At 45.5% G+C, this 20,618-nt stretch overlaps 1 protein-coding gene across 1 annotated transcript in view; it reads right to left on the bottom strand.

The window, feature by feature from the left end:
• The window catches only part of LOC144822608 (carboxypeptidase O-like), a 344,789-nt gene that overhangs the window by 293,184 nt on the left and 30,987 nt on the right, over window positions 1–20,618 (bottom strand). Inside the window, exons 3-4 of the mRNA XM_078680335.1 lie at window positions 15,115–15,239; window positions 2,457–2,571 (exon numbers count right to left, since the gene is read on the bottom strand). Coding sequence (XP_078536461.1) covers window positions 2,457–2,571; window positions 15,115–15,239 — 240 coding nt within the window. The remainder of the gene's footprint in view (window positions 1–2,456; window positions 2,572–15,114; window positions 15,240–20,618) is intronic.

Below are 20,618 nucleotides of genomic sequence, written 5' to 3'. Positions count from 1 at the left end.
CAGGGGGGTCTCTGGTGAGGAGAGCTGATACGGAGCGCCTGGTGCGGACCAGCCAAGCGGTGGGTTCGGAATCCAACTTGCGGCAGAGCGGCGGCGCAGGAACCCGGAAGAAAGGGGGCGGGAAGACGCCCAGTACCAGCCAAGAAGCCTCCTCCTCCTCCGCCTCTGACGGCTACGGCGTGGGGCGTGTCCCGAAGACGCGAGGCACGCCGAGAGAGAGTCGCCACAGCCCCGGCCCAGTCAGCTGCGTGAGAGCCGGCAGCACAGGGACCGGAGCCCTCACAGAGCGGAACAGGTGTTACCCAGCAAACAGGCCGGGACAGCCTCAGCGGAGACCCGGTAAGGTCGGGAGGGAGGAGCAGAGCTCCCAGAGTAAAAGGAGTCTGCTTCGGCCTAGGAGTAGTAGCGTGGGAGTCTGCCTCACCGGGAGAGTTACTTCAGAATCGAGTGACTGGGTGGGAGGATCTCACTAGTTAACGGCGCCAGGGACAGCGTTACCGTGGCCCAGATCATCCCTAATACTGCAAGACAACGCGCCTAGAAAGTGGAGGGGTATCTGACTGAACCAATGTATTGGACCTGAAAGTCAAGGTCTAAGGGCTATATTAGAAATACGAGGGAAATAAATGAGAAGGGTGTCTCCTTGAAAACGAAGCTTCTAGAGCCTGAGTAAAATTCTGTGAGAGACAAATGTTATCTTGTGCTTAAAGTAAAACGTAAATGGTCATCTAATAAATGTAACCTCAATTGCCTGTCTTTATCCAGATAGCCAGCTGAGGGAGCCCTGATTCTAGGGGCCTGTTAGTGAATTGTCCCTGAGAACCTATAAATCTCTGCTTGCAATAGCCTTGGAGCCTAGTGAGTAAAATATAAACTTGTCACACTGAGGAGTAAAATTAGACCGTGTAACTGTATGGAAGCGGTAGTAAATGTATCTAGGATTCTGGATGTAGGAATTGTCCCAGAACATTTACCCTGATAAAGTGTTAAAAAGTATTAATGCTGCTTAGTGAAAATTGGGTTTAGCCCAGAAAGTGATAACAGTGATTTGTACTATATTATAGAAAGGTTGTGATAAAAGTAGAACGAAATTGCTATAGATGATTTTATAAAGAGACACGTATTTTCCTACAAAATTTTGGTGTAGTGTCCTTTTTGGGTGGATGGAGGTGATGTTACTGATGGGTGTGACGCAAACTTAGCACATGTTCCTTGGAGTTAGGCCTTCCCACTTAGTGCCAAGCTACCCTATGTGACTGGGGGTTCCCTAGGTCCAACAAAGGGTCTTTGTTATTTCCGGCACTGTCCAACACTGCGGAGATGCATAGGGCTCAGGTGGTGGTGGTGGGGGGAGGGGGGAGTCATTTTATTGAAAATGCGAAAGAGAACTCCCAACCCAGTCATTCCGCTATAATGCCTCATGAGAGAAATGGAATAGTGAGCTTGTGTATTCGTGCAGCATGGGTACAGCCCCCTCCCCACATATTGTTATATCGCAGAAATTGAGTTTGGAATTGTGACGCTATATGGTTCACTGGATGTATTATGTAAAATATTTAAGAATTTAGACAGAAATGAGCAGGTGCAACAAAACGGATGGTGAAGTTATCTTATTCTATGTGTTTATCGCTGATCAAGGATTCAAGAGTAAATATACAGTTCAAGAGTTTACAGCCAACACGTGCTTCATCACTTAGTGGCGTGCAGGCTGCGGCTTTTTCAAGGCTGCAAGATAGTACTTAATAGTGCATGTACTAAAATTATTTATGAAGCAGAATATTGTGGTTGTCTTTATATACTTGTTACTCACTGACACCTGAGAGAACACTGCATCATCAGCCGTGGAATACTCATACATGACAGGCAAGAAGAGGAAATGATGAGTGTTTCAGTGAAATATACACATATTATTGTGCATTAGGGACAATGGATAGTATCTTGCCGTGCAGATGACCTTTGATAATTCCGGGGGAATCTGCCCACTGATGACAAAAGAATCACTGTCTCTCTTACACTAATAGCAACACATCCTCTGTCATTCCTCCAGTCACTCATGCCCACAATCTGAGACTCATGACAGTTTCAGCCCCCAAAACTGGTTACAGCACTAAGACACCAAGGTCTTAGACATGTGGACTACCAGGGCCTGGTCTCCACCCCCTCCTCCCCACCCCCCGCATAATTGTGAAGATCTTTGCACCCACAATATCAAGGGCTATCTAATTTCTTAGTACGCCTGGAGAGACAAGCCTTGCTTTGCTGCATTCCACTTTCTCTGTTTTATACATAACATGTTTGCCTTGTGGAATGAATACCGTGTGTATATTTGAGGGACACCCTAAATCCCATGCTTCCTAAAATCAGCTTATAAACAATTGGTTATCTGATATGATTTGATAGTTTGGCCACAATGTTACTATTAAGCCTGAGGTAAATTTATCTTAAGAGTACTTTACCTCATCCATTACATGGTACCGGTTGTAATTATAGTTTGCCAACGATTTTATTTGCTTTCTTTGACTACCAATGCTGTTGCGGCCCAGAAGCGCTCCCACATTGCTGATAAGGACTCTGCCAATAAGAAAAGGAGAAAAAAGATACGTTGGATGAATAATATTGACAACATTTTACTCTAACTTTGCAACGTTGAAGCCTCCCATAGACTTTGTGTTGTATTATGAGTGTATATAGCGCACTACGATGTTGCTTCAAGGGACATCTAGATATGAACGTGATATGTGATTCCACAGATGGGAGTTGCTGGAATTGGGATGGTGTTTATACCTGCTTCGGGTCACTTACTTAAAAAGGACTTACCATTTTTTCTCGAGCTTCACCACACGTGTTCAGTTTGTCACTAGTGACATGGATGGACATTATTGTATTGCATTGGACCTTGTTCAGGCAAGTGGCATATAGAGTGAATGAACTGGTTGGTGAAAGAGTGTGTGCGATGAAATATTTTAGCTCTAATACGTTGTAAACTGTTAATAGAGGCTGTTGTGGCCATGTGATACTCACAATATACCCAATTCCATCACAGGCAGTCGTACTTTTGAATTATTCAAGGGGATTTATAACAAGCAGTGATTTGTACCTAGATTCTTGGGGCTCTACTCATGGATAACTGCACCAAAATTCACTAATACGTTCAACAATGCATAACTCTATCTGAAAGTCTCTAACTCTAGATATCCGTAGCCTCAAATTCTGCCTCCACCTCATCCAGACCTGTATGTCCAGCACCTAACAGATGTCCATTCGACCAAGCCAAAATTCCTGTTATTTGCCAAGAACAGCAAGCAACAACTAGTCCAAGCCAGTCTCAGTGAACTGAACCTTGACTGCTTGATAGCTTAGGTACATACTATGTGTTTTTTAAAATTTTTTTTTTTTTTTTTATTTATTGGTATTTCAAGAGAAAACAACATAGGACATACAATGTCCAACATTTAGGCATAGCTGCCCCACATAATCGAACTGCATTACAACACTCCATATCCATCAGGTCATTTACAACACAAAGGTATTTTGTCACAACTAATACAGTCTTTCTTACTTTTGTTCGAACTGGTCTTCCAAGTCAGATAGGTAATCCACCAGGTAATGTCAATAGTCTTTGGGCCGTGCTCGTAGTGGTAGTTCTTCCTCATATAGTTTGATAGTATCATTACAGTATACCATGTCTCTTACCCATTGCTTTATTTGCGGTGTTTTCTTACCACCCCAGCATATTGCTATGTTTCGTTTGGCCAGTAGCAGTGCCAGCACGCAGAATTTGCGCTTTCCTGCTTTAACTTTAGGCAGTATATTCAGAAGGCACGTTCTTATAGTACATTGTATCACAGTTACCACCATATTTCCCAGCAGTTCTGTAACCTCTACCCAAAATTGAGCCACTTCCCTACAATACCATGCCATATGTACAAAATCTGCATTCTCCATCCCACAACGTTGACATCTAGAATCTTCGCGCAGCCCGAATTTGTGTAGTCGTAGTGGGGTGTGGTAGGTGTGGTGCAGGTATCTAATGTGTATGAGTCTTAGGTTCCCATTTGGTGGTAATATTTCAGTAATCGTGCCAGCTACACTCCAGTCTTCGTCCGTCAATGGTATTTCCAAACACAGATTCCATTTCTGAATCGCTTTACTCGCTGTGGCACCCATTTCAGCTTGCAGCGCACTATACAACCTAGAGACGAGGTGCCTTGAGTCAGGAGAAGTGATAAACAGCTGTAGTGTCAGCAGAATATCAGGCTCAGCTGGGTACGTGGGATAGTGTGCCTTCAGCGTACCCTGCAGTCTATGGAATGTGAATCGGAATAGCAGGGATTGATTTATATATGCCAGGTCTTCCAATGTTTTAACTGTGCCCTCTTGATATAGATCACCCAATGTGTCAATTCCCACTTGTGTAAGTAGTTCCATTCCCACTTTTTCTTGTGTAACCGACAGCGCTGGGTGATAGTGTAGTGGCATTTCCGTTGTGTAAATTGGTTGTTTGTTCACTTTTTTTGCTATGGTCTGCCATGCGGTCGCTGTAGCATCCACTGTGTTAATATCTTGTTTGTGTAGTGGCGGCCTAGCGTGCGTCAAAACTGCATCTAGGGGTATAGGTATGGCGTCTCCTTCTTCCACTGCTACATGGGTGAGGAACGGGACGGGGTAATACCAAAAGTGAGCATATTGTGCTTGAGCGCATAGATAATACAGTAGAAAGTCCGGGACGTTAAATTCCCCCTTTTACATATGGTAATGTCAGAGTGTGTAGATCTATTCTTGCTGTTTTTCCTGCCCAGATCAGTTTAAGGGTTGCCGATTTTATTGCTTGGAACACTGGTTTTGGTGGGTGTATCGGGATATTATTAAATAGATATAGTAGTTTTGGTAGGAGCACTATTTTTACTATGGCTTTCCTATCTGCCATCGACAGTGGTAGTTGTATCCACCTGTCTATTTTCTGTTCCAATCCAGCTAGCACTCTGCCGTAATTCGTGCGAATCACCTCTTCCGGACTTCTATGGAACCATACCCCCAGGTATCTCACTGGGTCCAATTGCCAGTCCAAGGGGTAGTCTAGATGGAAAGGACGTGTGCTGTCAGTGAGTGGTATGATCGTGGATTTCGTCCAGTTGATATTAAGCCCAGAATGATATCCAAATTTGACAAACTCCCTTAGTAGCGGGTTTAAATTGTCTTTCTGGTCTTTTACATACAGTAGCACATCGTCTGCATACAACGAAATGTGTAGTGGTCTTTGGGGGAACTGTAACGCCGAATAATGATGTTCCTGCCTAATTTTACATGCTAGGGGTTCTATTGCTATGGCAAATAATAGGGGGGAGAGTGGACATCCTTGCCTTGTGCCTCTTTCTATTTCAATGGGGTCCGAGACATATTTGTTAATTCTGATTCTTGCTATAGGTTTTGTATATAGGAGCGCCACCCATTGCAGAAACATCGGTGGGAAGCCCATTCTACTCAATATTGTCCGCAGATATACCCAGGCAATAGTATCAAATGCTTTAGCAGCGTCCAGTAGGACCGCTGCCGCTTTTGTCTCTGGGGACAGGTAGTGTGCCAATGCAAACAATGTTCTCGTGTTGTGTGCTGTCGATCTAGTGGGAATAAAGCCCGATTGGTCAGGAAGGATTAATCTCGTCATTAAAACCTGCAGTCTTGTCGCCAGAATTTTAGAAAGTATTTTAGTATCTACATTTATAAGTGACAGTGGCCTGTAAGAGTCGCATTTGGCCGGGTCCTTGTCTGGTTTCAACAACGCTATAATCATAGCCTCTCGTAGAGAATCAGGCAGTGTCCCTTTCTCATGGGCATCACTCAGCAAGGCCACCACATGGGGGGCCATTTGGTCCACAAAAGCCATATAAAATTCCCCCGTGAACCCGTCTGGTCCGGGTGCCTTTCCGTTCTGCAGCGCCTTTATCGTCTCCGTCACCTCCTCTACTGTGACTGGTTGGGAGAGATATTGCCTCTCAGTATCCGATAGCCAAGCTAGCGCTACCATGTCACAGTAGTGTGCAATTTCATCCGCAGGGGCGGTTACGTCAGTTTTATACAATGTGCCGAAGGTATGTCTGAATGCTTCCAATATGCCCCTCATATCATGGTGCAACTCTCCATGTTCATCTTCTACCGCCTCCACTACCTGTGGCGGCTTCTGCACACATATTTTAGCTGCCAGTGTAGCCCCGGGTCTTCCTGCCTCCCCATATCTCCTCGCCACTTGCCTTTTGTATACATAGTTCAATTCTGTTTCTGCACTTTTCTGATATTCGGTCAGTTCAAGTCTAATTTTACCTAAAATACTCGGATCTTGCGTCTCAACGTATTCCAATTCTAGTTTCCGTATGTCAGCTTCTCTTTTCTCCAATTGCCGCCTTAGGTCTTTGAGTATGCCCGCATTGGTGCTAATACAAACCTCCCTAATTGTGGCTTTAAAGGCCTCCCATAATAGTCCCGGGTCGTCTGTAGTAGCCTCATTTTGGTTGAAATAATCAGTTATCGCTTTACTGATCGTGTCACTATAGCATGGGTCTTGTAGCGCTTTCGCGTTGAATCGCCAGCTGAAAGAGGGGGCATATAATTAGGTAGCATAAGTGTAAGCAGTACTGGGTTGTGGTCTGATAGTGTCCTAGGAAGGTGAACAGCATCTACCATCCATTGTAACACTTCTGGTGACCCAATCCAGTAGTCAATCCGTGACCAGCTGCCAAAGGCTGCTGTCGTGTGTGTGGCTTCCTGTTTGTGTGGGTTTTTGGTTCTCCATAGGTCCACAAGGTGTCTATCTACCATTAGATCTCTCAGGGTTTGCAACGCTTTTTTGTGTGTTTCTGTCGATGACCTTGATCTGTCAACGTCATCGCGTAAAGCCATGTTGAAGTCACCTCCCCAAATCACTGGGATGTCTGGCAGTTGAGACAGTTTCATCCAGATGGTGTTAAAAAATTGAGGATCGTCCACATTTGGGGCATAGATGTTCAGTAGGTTTAGTCTATGTCCCCTTAGGATGCCCGTGATAATTACATACCGCCCCTCACTGTCTGTGTGTACTTGTTCCATTTTGAAGTTTAACCCACGCCGCAACAATATGAGCACCCCTCTGGAATAGGAGAAGTAAGCCGCACTATACGCCGCTTCCGCCCACCTGTTACCAATGCGTGTCTTTGCTTGCGGGTCAACATGTGTCTCCTGAAGATAAGCTATATCAACATGCATACGTGTTAGGTATGTCAGTATCTGCCTAATTTTCTTGGGGTTGTTCAGCCCACGCACGTTCCAGGTTATCAGCTTTAAATGACTTGCTTGTGTTACCGCCATTACAACTTATTTCTAGTGACAACATTTGCATAACAGTAACAGTCGTCTGGTAGTTGATGTGTGACATCTGTAGTATAAGCAACATACAAAAAACAGTACATGTTTCCCTCGGAGTCTGGCAGTGTTTCTCAAATACAGTTCTTCGGACCAACTCTCCCCAACTCTTCCCCCGCCTCCCCCACCCATTTCAGCACCCCAATCATGCCAAAGACACACCCTTATATCAACATCAACTAAAACAATACCATTGTAGGGGGACACCCTATGGGGGGTCCACTCGGGTCATATGACTGCATCCAACATAGTGGATGTGGCCAGAGTACCGTGTTTAGAGCTGGTATAGCTACGTTCTCAGACAGGTACGTCTGTTAGCCATGGACATTTATAGCGTCAACACACTGTATCGCCTACCCAAGTGCTTCCCACCAGAATCGATTTCGGGCGAACATTCGACAAGACTGATCAGCTATTTGTAGTCCTTGTAAGGTATCTAGGCAATGTATCGCATAAACCTGTAGTGCTTTGATACTTTGGCATTAATAACACTGCTCATTATTTTGGGTACTACTTTACCACTCCACTCTGATCGTCCCCCGCGACACGACATCAGTTCACCATAGCAGTAGCTCTCTGCCACCGCCCCGGCAAGATACACTTCAGCAACACCCCATTCGGTCCTTCGTGTCCACCTAATGGGGCATTAAATGTACACCTCACCAGCAGTTCGGTCGCACATTAGTCTGTCTCCCGACTGATCGTTCTCTTCTCTACCAATGACAGATGGACCAGTGTCGTAATTCGATTATGCCATGTCGCGGGCAATACGTCACCTTTAAAGTTCGGTGTCCTTTACCGTTCCCAACTCAATCAGAGTCCCGATTTTGTTCCTGACGTCGTTGCTCCCGCCGACGCTGTCCCAATCTCTTAATCTCTTAATCTCTTCCTTGGGAGTTTGGCATATTTCTGATTTGCCGTCTTTGGTTATTTTCAAACGTGCAGGGTATAGCATTGCGTATGTAACCTCCATCTCCCTCAGCTTCTGTTTCGCCGATGCAAATTCTTTGCGCGCCATTTGCACATTAATGGTGAAGTCCGGATAAAATTGTAGCTTGTTACCTTGGTGTTCGATCTCTAGTTTTTCCCTCGCCAGTTTCAGTATTACATCTCTATCTCGGTAGTTGAGCAGGTGTGCTACTATCGGGCGGGGTGGGGCACCCGGCTTTGGTTTCGGCACGAGTGTTCTGTGCGCCCGCTTGACAATAAACACTGTCGATAGTTGTTCAGATCCAAATATCGATCTCAGCAAATCCTCTACGTATGTCTCCATCTTACCAGTGTTGGTCGACTCAGGGACACCCGCTATGCGTACATTATTGCGGCGGGATCTCGCCTCCAACTCCTCGGACTTGTTTTTAATGACCTCCAGCACTCTGTCCATCTCAGAGCATTTCTGTGTCGTTGCATGTGATTCGTCTTCTACCGCTGAGATCCTGGTCTCTGCCTCCTCTAGTCACTCCCCGTGTCTATCGAGTTTCGCAGCCATGTTGTCGACTCTCTGCGTGATGGAGTCTAGTTTACTGTGCACGTCCTGCAGGCTCTTGTGGATGGCTCTCAGGGTGTTTTCCATTGTATTCTGCGACTCTGCACCCACGTCCATGTCAGTGTCCGATTGTGCCGTGGTCCCTTTCGTGGCCTTTTTGTTGTCAAATGGCAGCTTGGTTTGAACTTTTTCTGGTTTACCCATAGTGCCTGCCAGCTATTCAACAGCCGTCTCCCAAGCGGGTACACTTGTATGGGGGAATCTCTTTTCGCTGTGTCCACCCCTTTTTTCTTGCACTGTCAACTTGTGTGCACCAGAGTCTTGTCGCCGTGCAATCAGTTTGCTCCACTCGCTCACAGCATGGCACACATCGATATTCACCACTTACTGACCAGTTTTATCCATCAGTGAGACAGTTTGCCCCCAAAGTCACAGTTCCAACCTCGCTGCACAATCTGCGACTATCTGGGTGGGAGCCGTTTGTTTTTGCGCCAAGACTTCGTTTTCCTGCTGTTTTGAAGCGCTGGTAATCTCGAGGCTGCCCCGCAATATCCACCAGGACACTCTGAGGTTCCACTTGTTAGTAGCACGCCGCCTTCCGCAATATTTTTCCGCTGGTTACCACTATTGGCGTTCACAGCCACCGGGTCTCATTCTCGCCTCCTCCCCGGCACTACATCAGCCCATGGGCGCCGCCATCTTGTAGCTTCGGGTCGCTCACCGTCCGACCACTTCCGGTACTCAAGGAGCGCCCCCACGTAGTTACATACAGTCAGTGGTGTTTGCCTACTGCACGCTTAAAAGCGGAAGCAGATTAAGGCTGCGGTCGCGCTTAGATTATGACAACACCGTAGCAGCAGAGCGGGGCATAGGAACGGTGGCACACGTCTCGCCTGCACTACACGCAGCAGAAAGCGCCTCCCTCCTCCACCTTATGCCTCCTCGCATACACGGTTTATGCAGCCGTTAGTGTCACTCATTCCGCAGAGCACCAGCTGATATCTACTTGCTGTGTGTCGCTCTGTGTGTCCTTTCACGAGTGTGCAGTGCAGCTGGTGTTTTTCTCCCCTTGAAAGTTACGAGGTCGCCATTTTGGTCGGTGTCCGTCCTCGGCTGCTCCGATTTCAATGGTTGATTTCAGGATCACCAGTACGCCGATCGGCATTCCATGCGTGTCAGAATGTTCCCTTCACCTTCCGATCCCGTTATATGTCTGTGTCGACATCGGTAGCACCAACTTTCCGCTATTTTCACCCGTTATTGGACTCCGGCCGGCGGAGCTGTCTTATGAGGCAGCCATTCCGCTGTGCGCCCTCTAGCGCCCCTCAGGTACATACTATGTGTTTACTCACAATGGGATAGTTAGGCATCACCTCTTCTTTTTTTCCACAGTCAACCCATGGGTCTAAAGGTGTGACAGGCACAGCTTCAGATATTTGTAGTGATAAGAAATCAAAGTACAAACTGTATATATGTCAGGATTCAAGCTAGGCACTAGGCACAAGGTTACTGAAGGGTATGGAGAAAAGCCTGCAGAAGCTTAGATGGGTGAGAATACTAAACCACTAATGTTCAGTATATACACACACACTCATTTCTGGGTTTGGGTTATTTCTAGGTCAAGAGGGGTAAAGCTTTATTTAGAATTCTTGAGGGGCCTTAATTCTGAGAGGGCCACAGTTGTAAGTCGCACTGGCTTTTTTGACTCTTGTTACAGTCCGCTCTCATTTGGTGTTCCTTACAGATCATTATTTTTCTCCCCTCACTTCCCTTGGCTCCCATTAGTTCCTACCTTCTTCTGTTACTGATGGTGCCTCTGGTCCCATTTGTATGTAGGGTCTTTAAAGTGTGTGTTGAGCAGCGTCAAGGGGCCTTTGACAGATTCCTGGTAGGCTGTCAGCGCATCATAGTATCATCTGCTGCTCGTACCAGTAAGTCTGGTTTCAGTTGTAATTCATCCATTCTTTGAAACTTAGGTGGTATTAAGTACTGACTGTATGCCCTCTGTCTTCCATCTGGCCATATCTTAACTACTTCTATAACAACAAGACATGGTGATGCTTCCCTGTAAATAGACGAATCCTAGGAGAGTGGGCTCTGGTCAAAGTGTTCTCTGTCATTCTCTTTTCCCTATTTCTCATCCGATTTTTGGGTCTAGAGATAGGCACAGAAATTTAGGTATGGCAGTGGCTTTTAGCTGGTCTGAATTTCTGAAACCTGACAGCCAGTCTTCTTGGACACCACTGCACGGTCACCAATGCAGATAAGCACAGTCATGCCAGTCAGAGCACAGATCTACAGTACTGTGCTTGGAGATGAGTTTGCAAACTCCAACTAGGGTCTCTTTAATGAAACCCTGCAGTTTGGAGCTGCTTCACCAATGGCAGGCCTGCTGTCACATTCTTCTAGACAGCACAGTGCTGAATTAGGCGAATAACAGTTATTATGCATTCTACTAGAATCTGTGGTGCAAAGAGAATCGAAGCAGACAAAACATGACCTGTGCACTAAACAATAGGAAGGCAAGTGAAAATATATGCTCAAAACTATTTCCACAGTGAGCATGCATTCATCTGTGTTTGGGTGCATGTGTGTAGTGTTTGGAGTTGTGGAGGGGCTGCATAACCCACACGGTGATGGCTAGGCTGGTCCTCACTGTGTGTTTAGGTATTTTTCAAGCGAGTTTATCAAAAAACGAAAAGTGAAGAAATATTTACTTTTGCCACCTGTATAACTTTCCACAGGATCAATACATATGTAAGTGGGCAGGCTTTTGCATAAGTGTGGTATTTTCTGACAAGCTGGGGTATCTAAAACATGATAGTGCCACGTCTGGCAAAACGCTAGGTTTGATATTTTGATAGAAATTTTGGGAATTTCGAGACATCCTTGTAATAAGGGCAACTATTCCTGGCAAAGTGCCAGCCCTGGCATATTGATGGTAATCTTTTGGTTTTTCAGGGCATCCATATCATAAAGATGTTCATCCTCGGTATTGCTGGTCATGGCATAAGGGTGGCAATAGTCTAATCACAGGAGAAAGGATCACTTGTCCTGATCAACCTTAGGTCTGCAGGATGGTGGGGGGTTTTTGTCCCAATATTAAGACCCTCAGGCACGTGATGGGTATGGTGGTGTCTTAAGCGGTATATCTTGATTCTCCGCTTATAATTCACGTGTGTGCATAATCATTAGGTCTATTTAGGTTATGCAGCCTCCACCAGGAGGTTATTACCCAAGGTTGGTGCAGTAGTGAGCCAGAGATAAAAAGACCGAAAAACCAGGGAGACAAAAATTTTTATTAGGTCTGGTTTTGGGTCTGGTAGACTCAATTGTAGTGCATCTGGTTAACTGGATAATGAGTTATAGTTGCACTTTGAGTATCGAAAAATCGTGACAGGAAGTTAAAAATTGGTTGACATGTTTCTGCCTCAATAGCCTTTGTTCTAGGACTTACGGGCATTCATCAGGACCGTGAAATAACGTGCAATGAATCATTAAATATAGTGTTAAGAAGTGAAAAGGAAAAAGGTTATTGACCTGTTCCTATGTCTTGGAGGTCTTATGGTACCTCGCGCATTATTTTTGCACACTTCCTTCAGCCGGTAGAGATTTTGGAGCGGGCTATTGCGCCTCGTCCTCAGCTCGCTGATGTGCGCGCTGCTCTGCTCGTACCGAACCGGAACGAACAATATTTAATGATTCACTGCACAATAAACTGACGGAGCACAGTGTCACTCTAAAATTGCTAACGCCGCACTCCATCAATTTAAAAATGCTGGGATGCACCGTATTCACAAGTATGTGATGCCCCCCCCTGAGATTCCCCTAGCGCTGGTGCTAAATCTAGCTGTCTAACGCCAACACAGACACCCTTGCACCACAGTGCAAGGGTGCCTGAGTTGAGGGAATGATTGTTTATGTGCAGAAAGGTGTCCTTTCCCGTACATAAACAATCCATAATGAAGATTTGTAACTTCTATGTGTGCTGCTTTGTGCAGCACAGATAGAAGTTGCAACTCGTCATTTTTAAATGATTGTTTCCGTGCAAGAAGGGAAACCTTTCTGCACATGAACAATCCCTAATGGTGATTTGCTTTATCTATGTGTGCTGCATAATGCAGCACACATAAAATTAGAAAAAATGAGAAGAAATCAATAATTTCTCCTAGTTTCGCCAGGTTAAGACTGGGGGTAGGGGTATTTACAAGAAACTGTTGGAGCGCCAAGCCAAAATTGCGAACGCCAAGGATGCACCATATTTACAAAAAAGCAGTGCTGAACTGCATACTCCCTCCAGTACTGGTGCTAAATTTAACTGCCTAGTGCCAATGCAGGTATCCTTCCACCATAGGGAATGATTGTTTATGTGTAGGAAGGTGTCCCTTCCTTCACATAAACAATCAGTAAAGGCGATTTGTACATTCTAGTGTGCTACAGAATGCAGCACATAGAAGTTGCAAAACGTCATTTTCAAATGATTCCTTATGTGTTGGAAGGGACACCTTCCTGCACATGAACAGTCACTAATGGTGATTTGCTGTTGCAGAATACCGCAGACATAGAAATTGCAAAAACAAGGAGAAATTAATAATTTCTCCTCATTGCGCCTGTTTAAGAACAGGTTTTCCCTGGTCTTATTTTTGGCGCTACTCCATATTTGCACCACTCTTGTAAATAGAGGGCAGCATTAAAAGCAATGGGTGTTGCGGCAGAACATGCACCGAAACACCCATTGCCTGCCCCTTTCATGCTAAGTGCTGCATGAAAAGGGGCCTTATTTATAAGGCGGGGTTAAGCCACATTAAGTGGCTTAACACAGCCTTGCTAATAAGGCGAAGGGCTTATCGCCACAAGAACACAACAAAAGGTGGTGTTCTGGTGGCGATGAGCCCTTGTAAATATGCCCCAGAATGTTTTAACCCCTTCGCTGCGGGGCTGATTCCCCCGCTGTGCTGGGGGGCGGGGTCGCGCACAGCACCCCGGTGCTCATGACGAGCTCAGCTCGTCACGGCCACACCCGTTTTCATAGAACGTTCAGCACAGTGGGGGAATTAGCCCCACGTGCGAGCGTTCTAACGGTCATGATGAGCTCAGCTCATCATGAGCACACGGGAACCGTGGCTCATGACGAGTTGAGCTCGTCATGAGCGTGGGAGGGGTTAAGGGCACTGCTAAACGCGAGGTGGTTTTGCTCTTTTGATATATGTGGTATGAGGGAGTTTCAAAATTTAGGGCTAGAACCCCCGAGGCATCTCAAATTGAACTTTGTTGAAGCAAAGGATGTTGGGTTGATACAGTGTATGGTAGATGACAGTGCTGTGATCAGGGTACCCAAACCCTGTTGGAATGACTTCTGTTCAAAGAGAGTGTTAAGATATTCAGATCATGTACCCCGAATGTCTTTATTTATTTATTCTTTCCCTTTACCCGGAGTCTGCGCAGAACTCATTGGGGAGGCGGAAGTGACCCAATTGATATCGAAAATTATTCCTGTGTTGCAGTTTTGCACCAGTTGTAGCCGGAGAACGAGCAGATTTACGGGGTAGAGGTATTATGAATAACCTCAGCTTTTAAATCCTTTACAAACTGCGAAGGGTTTAAGAAATTACATAAACCATTCAAAACCGTCCCACTTAGCCTCAAAGATTCCAAGTCTCTGAGGCTCCAGCGAGATCACTTGTATGAGATGCCATCTGTATGTAACGGAAGGCTCTTTGCATGGTAGATTCTGCTGGATTGGGTCATCCACGTATGGTTAAAGGGCTGAAAAGAACCTATGTCATACGACATGCTCGTCCCATAGATGTCTTTGTAGCTTTTGAAGTATTGGGCTCCCTAGATTTCAGACAGCGCTGGTTGGGCTGCAGGTCAACAACTGGGAGAAGGGCAGAGCTCACATACATTTAGAAGCCTTCGGGCTAAATGCGCATCTCCCTACCCTTAATCGTCTCCCACACAGCAGCCTTTGGGAGGACCCTTATACTTTAGCAACAAGATCTTCTTCCCTGCGACAGCTACAGGACCAGAAGCCCCTTTGTATACAGTACTTATTTCCCCTCACCCTCTTATTACACGGTCCTTAATGGCCCATGCAATGAGATCCCACAATGCACGGATGCGGCAGGTTTGTAGCTCTCTGTAAGTAACCACAATATAAACATAAATAGTACTAGGCCCCATTCACCCACCAATAGATTACATTTAAGCATGCATTTGAAGACGAATCATCGTACTCAAAGGGGATTGAATGGTGTAGCAGGCTTTCTTTCAGCTCTTCCAGGAAGGATGCTGGCACCATGACATGAACCTCGGCTCTGGGATGAATGTTCTCCAACTGACTTGGTTTCCATAGATCCAACTGGAGGAAAAACACAAGTGTTCACAGTAAAAGGTTGTTCGAATTTTTTAAACTACACCATTTTATCAATTGACTAAACTAAGAAGTAAATGTTATTTTGGGCCCCTTGAATAAGGCCACTCTTTTGTGGTTAAAACAGCCAAAGAGTTAGAATTTCCATAAAAGGTATTACGAAGTACAATTCTCAGATTATGCCTACTGGGCAACAATGTTTGCGCATCCAACGTAGGCAACACAAGTAGCTGAATGACAGGGAACAGAACACTATTGGTTTTGCGGTCAGTGTTACAAGACTTGCTTTCTTAAGGTTACCTTGTAGGAACTGGCTGTTTCAGCAGTTGGCTGAGTATTCATGAGAGCCTTGAATGTTCACGTCAGTATGCACACTTACAGGCACCTAACTTCCTGTTGATCGATTCACAAAGATTTTCCTGTGAGCAGGTATGTCTTGCCTTTACTTACCCTTGAATTTCCCTTAAGTGAGTCAAACCTACTGATAGAAATCGCCTCATGAATCAGGCCCTACATAATGCATATCACATTACACATGCATGTACAGTACGTTTACCCCTGAAATACCATTAGGTGACGGCAAGGGATGTTGTCAGACAGTCTGCTAGTTGATGTCACTGAAATATATATAAACATATATGTACACTTTACCAAAGGGTGCTGAGGTTCAACCATGATCAGCACCCCCACAAAGGGAGTTCTTTCTTCTACCAGGAGGATGTTCATGACCTCCTTGAAGGTTATGAATCCAAATCCTGGTCTCACTGGGCACGATTTCACATTACCCTTTACTATTAGCACAAATATAGAGCACCTCAAACTATCAAAGAAGGCTGAACACAACAACCTCAATCAGAGTACATTGGAGCCACTTATACATCTACTATTATAACTGCTGACGCATCACTGTTGTGTATAATGCATAATTGCATATCAGCCGTGAAGCACAGATTGCAGGTTGTTGATACTATTGTCAATCTCAATCTTAATCTCTGAGTCCTTACTGACACTAAGCTCAACAACTTTGAGTAAACCACTGTGGACCTCCTTCTTTCCCTCCTTTACTAGATTCCGTGTTGTGACCAGGAAGGCAGACTAGGCAGACAAGTTTCAGTAAATGACAAGACATATTCACCAGAACAGTTACCCAGTCAATCAATAAATAAATCAAACAATACTTGTATAGAACAACTAACCACCCGTGAGGGTATCCAGGTGCTGATTTGCTGGTTTTAGTTGAAAAGCCAAGTCTTGAGTCCGACAACCCGAGTCCAGGTCTGAGACCCTTCCTTGACCAGTGCCAGGGACCCTGGTCGCCCAACCCCCCGCCACTACGACCCTGGCATACACCACGCACACAACCCCTGGCGCAATAACAATTGCCACCTCTCGACACTGAGCAACACCCAAGGCCCTATCTCCTGCAGATACTGCCGACACACCTTCACCCACCTCCGGACCCCGGCAGCTACCCCGACTCACCGGACGTCACCGCGCACAAACCACTGAGCTGCATCTTCCTCAACGTACGCTCCCTGCCCGGACATGCTGTAGAAATCTGGGAACTTCTCAACACTCACACGTCTGACGTTGCCTTCCTCTCAAAGACCTGGACCACAGCAAACACCGCACCAGACATTGCAACCGCCATGTCTGACGATACAAGATCCTGAGAATAGACCACCTCAACTGCCCAGTAGGAGGCCTCGCCATTGTCCACAAAAGCTCCCTCCAAATGACAACCACCAACTCGGATGACGCCTCACCCCCAATGGAACACAACCACTTCCAGATCCAGCCCAACCCCAGAATGAAGCTCAGCGGAACACTCACCTCCAGACCTCCTGGACCCCGCACCACCTTCACCAATGTCATCACTGACCAAGCCCTCGCCTCTATGGACTACATACTACTAGGTGACTTTAACTTCAACCTGGACAACCAAAGCGATCCCAACTCCACTGCTCTCCTAAAGAACCTCACCAACATAGGACTGTAGCAACTTGTCTCTATCCCCACTCACAGCAGGACACACACCCGACCCCATCTTCGCTGGAGGAAACAACATTCGCTTCAGCCACACCATGGAACTGTTCTGGACAGACCACCACTGCATCCATTTTTCCTTTATGAAGCCCACAGCACAAAAGCACATGTGCTGCCTCACATGCAGTATCTGGAACAAAGTCTCAGAAGAACACCTTACCTCGGCCCTCACCTGCACTCAACCCCAACTGCGACAGACGCCAATACAGCGGTAAGCGACCTCCACCAATGGATAGCCAACTGTGCCAGCACTCTCGCCCCCCTCCAGAACACCACAAGACGACACAACAAGACTTTCTGCATTCTGTCCATCAACTGTTTTTTTTACATTTGTTAAGTGCTTGGGCATTTTTTCAAGATATTCTCACAGATTTGCAACACACATTAGTGACATTTCAAGAACATATTTTCAAATAAATACTCCTTCTAACCAAATCTCCACACTTATAAGCGTAACAATGAGATTTTTCGACTTGGTTTATAGGGCCAGATGTAGGTAATTCCCATTTACCGATTCTAAAATACCGAATTTTACCGATTCGGTATTTCAGAATCGGTAAATGGGGTGTAGGTAAAGATTCTGTACATTTTACCGAATCGGTAATATTCGGTATTACCGATTCGGTAAATACCGAATCAGTATTTACCGACTCGGTAATTCCTATTCATTCCTATGGGCCTGGAGGCCCATAGGAATGAATTGGAAAATACCGAATTGGTAAATACAGATTCGGTATTTACCGAATCGGTAATAGGGGGACCATTTACAAGGGTGGCTGGGTGTCACATTGACATCCTGTTGCACCCCTGAATAGTGCATGGGTGCACATGTGGCACACCTACATGCCCTAAGGGCATGTATGTCTGCCACATGGCACTGTTAAAGAAGCACAAAATTGCTTTTTTAACGTTTTTCGTTAATTACCACCAACTTGTAGTTAATGGTAAATAACGAATCCTTAAATGTGAAAAGCACTCACTTGAGTGCTTCCTACATTAAGGATTCGGTAATTTACCAAATCGGTATTTAAGAATTTGGTAATTTACCGATTCCTAAAATTACAGATTCGGTAAATTACCGAATCCTTAAATTAGGCCCCTACATCTGAAAAGCCTAATACCGGTCGGTAACGGCCAAAATTCGGTAATTTCTGCCGTGACTGACCGGTATTAGGCTTCCTACATCTGGCCCATAGTCTTTTAAAGACTCAAACACTAAAAGTTTTTACCTAGGAAGTATCGATCTATGATGGCTTATCTGCTTTATTCCACGTTGAGTAATTTTATCTACTGCGTATTTATAGTCATCTTTTATTACTAATACAATAACATATATTTACTCACAAATAGTCCTTGTGGATTTTCAATCACTCTCTGAATAGATGGATCGTATGTTTACATGGCCAACTGTCGAAAATTCTATATCGTACACACGTTCTGTGAAAAGAGGCCAACTTATTGCACACATCTCATGGAAATTGGATCTGGACAATCACTTTTTGTGATTCCACCTTAGGGTTATCTATACTAAAATAGAATAGAGGACTCCAATCATGAGGGGACAATGAGAGGGACCTCAGGCTGTTGACTTTCTATCCATGTCTTTGACATGCACATGTTCTGGTTGCGTCACACATGAATGTTACACTTGTTTCAGATGTATGGCACAGATGTTATGTGTGGCTGTATGTATCACACACATACAAAAGACTTGTAGTCTACTACACGAGTGTCAGATGTTTAATAGACTTGTCTGACAAATGTGTGGCAAGTGTCATGTGTGTGCCTTGTATGTGTACCCGACATATCACATACTCCTAACAGGTAAGATTGTGTGGTATTTTACATTACATGAGTTCGGGGTTACATTTTGAAGAGACCCATTTGTTTAAGTCAACAACAGCCATTTTCACTACAGTTGAATTATTCAAATGATTCAACAGCTGTTCGTGCACATCTCCATGAACGAGACTGGCCACCATGAATCCCTTAGTGATCGAAACCATTTTAAAAGGAGAGGTCTCCACTTAAGGGCAACACCGACTGGAATTCCATCCCTCTTCACCTCGGTGTTAGAACAGGGGGTCTCTAGTTGGCAGCGGTAGGTATCACTGTCCAAATAGGGACCCTTGCTTCTAGTCAGGGTAAGGAGGAAACACTCTTTAGATAACCCCTGCTCACCCCCTTGGTAGCTTGGCACGATCAGTCAAGGCTTATCAAAGGCAATGTGTAAAGTATTTGTACCAACACTCACAGTAACACAGTGAAAGCACCATAAAGTGACTTCACAACAGTTTAGAAAAATAAAGGTAAAAAATAAAGGTATTTATTCTAAACTACACATGACCAAAACAACAAAAATCCAACATACACAGTTGAAGAATATGGTTTCAGAATAGTTTTTAAAATTGCGATAAAATAATCCACAGTTGCGTGAAAAGTTCAGTTGCGTCACGTTTAGCCAACAGTACCTTTAAATGCGACGAAGCTGGTGCGGTGGAAAACAAGCGATGCGTCACTCCTAAGACCATGGGAAGGCGATGCGACAACCCCGCTGGACTTAGCGGGCGTGTTGCGACGAATCCGGTCTGTATGGGGAGGGAGGCGATACCTTGTATGGATTCTGGTGCGGAGGTTCCATAGTGAAAAAAGCTTGCAAAGGCACAATGTGATGATCTTTGGGGCTGCGATGATCTCCGGAGCCATGATGCGCGGACCAGCAGTGATCTTCCTCTCGCAGCTCCTCGATGCGATGGCTCTGCGATGACACTAGCAGCGACGTGATGCGGTCCACAAGCAAGCGTGCGACGATCTCACCCAGTGACGACAGGCTCTGCGACGACTCTCGTAGCGATGGTAATCTTCCCGCACCGGACTGGTGCGTCCTGCAAACGAAGGAAGCAACGACTCTGGCAGCGGCAACAGGCGCTGCGATGATCTCGGCCTTCGTAGCGGCGGGAATTTCCTTATACTGACGGAGATGCGCTCCGCAAGCGAGCGATGCAACAAAACTTGCAGAAATTCTTTAAAAGCTTGGTTTCCAGCTTCCCAACACAGGTACAACTACCAGAGGCACCACAACTGGCTCTTGGAAGGACAGAACTCTCTCAGTAGAGTTCAGGGAATTTGGGGGTGAAGTCCTTTTGTTCCTGGGACTTCTTAACAGGGAGCCAGCTCTTCTCAGGCCCTTGGAGATTCCTTCAAGCAAGGGGACACAGCACAAAGCAAAGTCCTACCCCTCTCCTTGGCAGCAAAGCAACATCAGGTCAGTCCAGCAGAGCAACAGCTGGACAGTCTTCCTTCTTCAGTTTCAGCTTTCTC

This window comes from Lissotriton helveticus, chromosome 3_1, assembly GCF_964261635.1.
Source record: "Lissotriton helveticus chromosome 3_1, aLisHel1.1, whole genome shotgun sequence".
NCBI classification, from domain to species: domain Eukaryota; kingdom Metazoa; phylum Chordata; class Amphibia; order Caudata; family Salamandridae; genus Lissotriton; species Lissotriton helveticus.
This window is presented reverse-complemented; position numbering and strand designations above follow the sequence as displayed.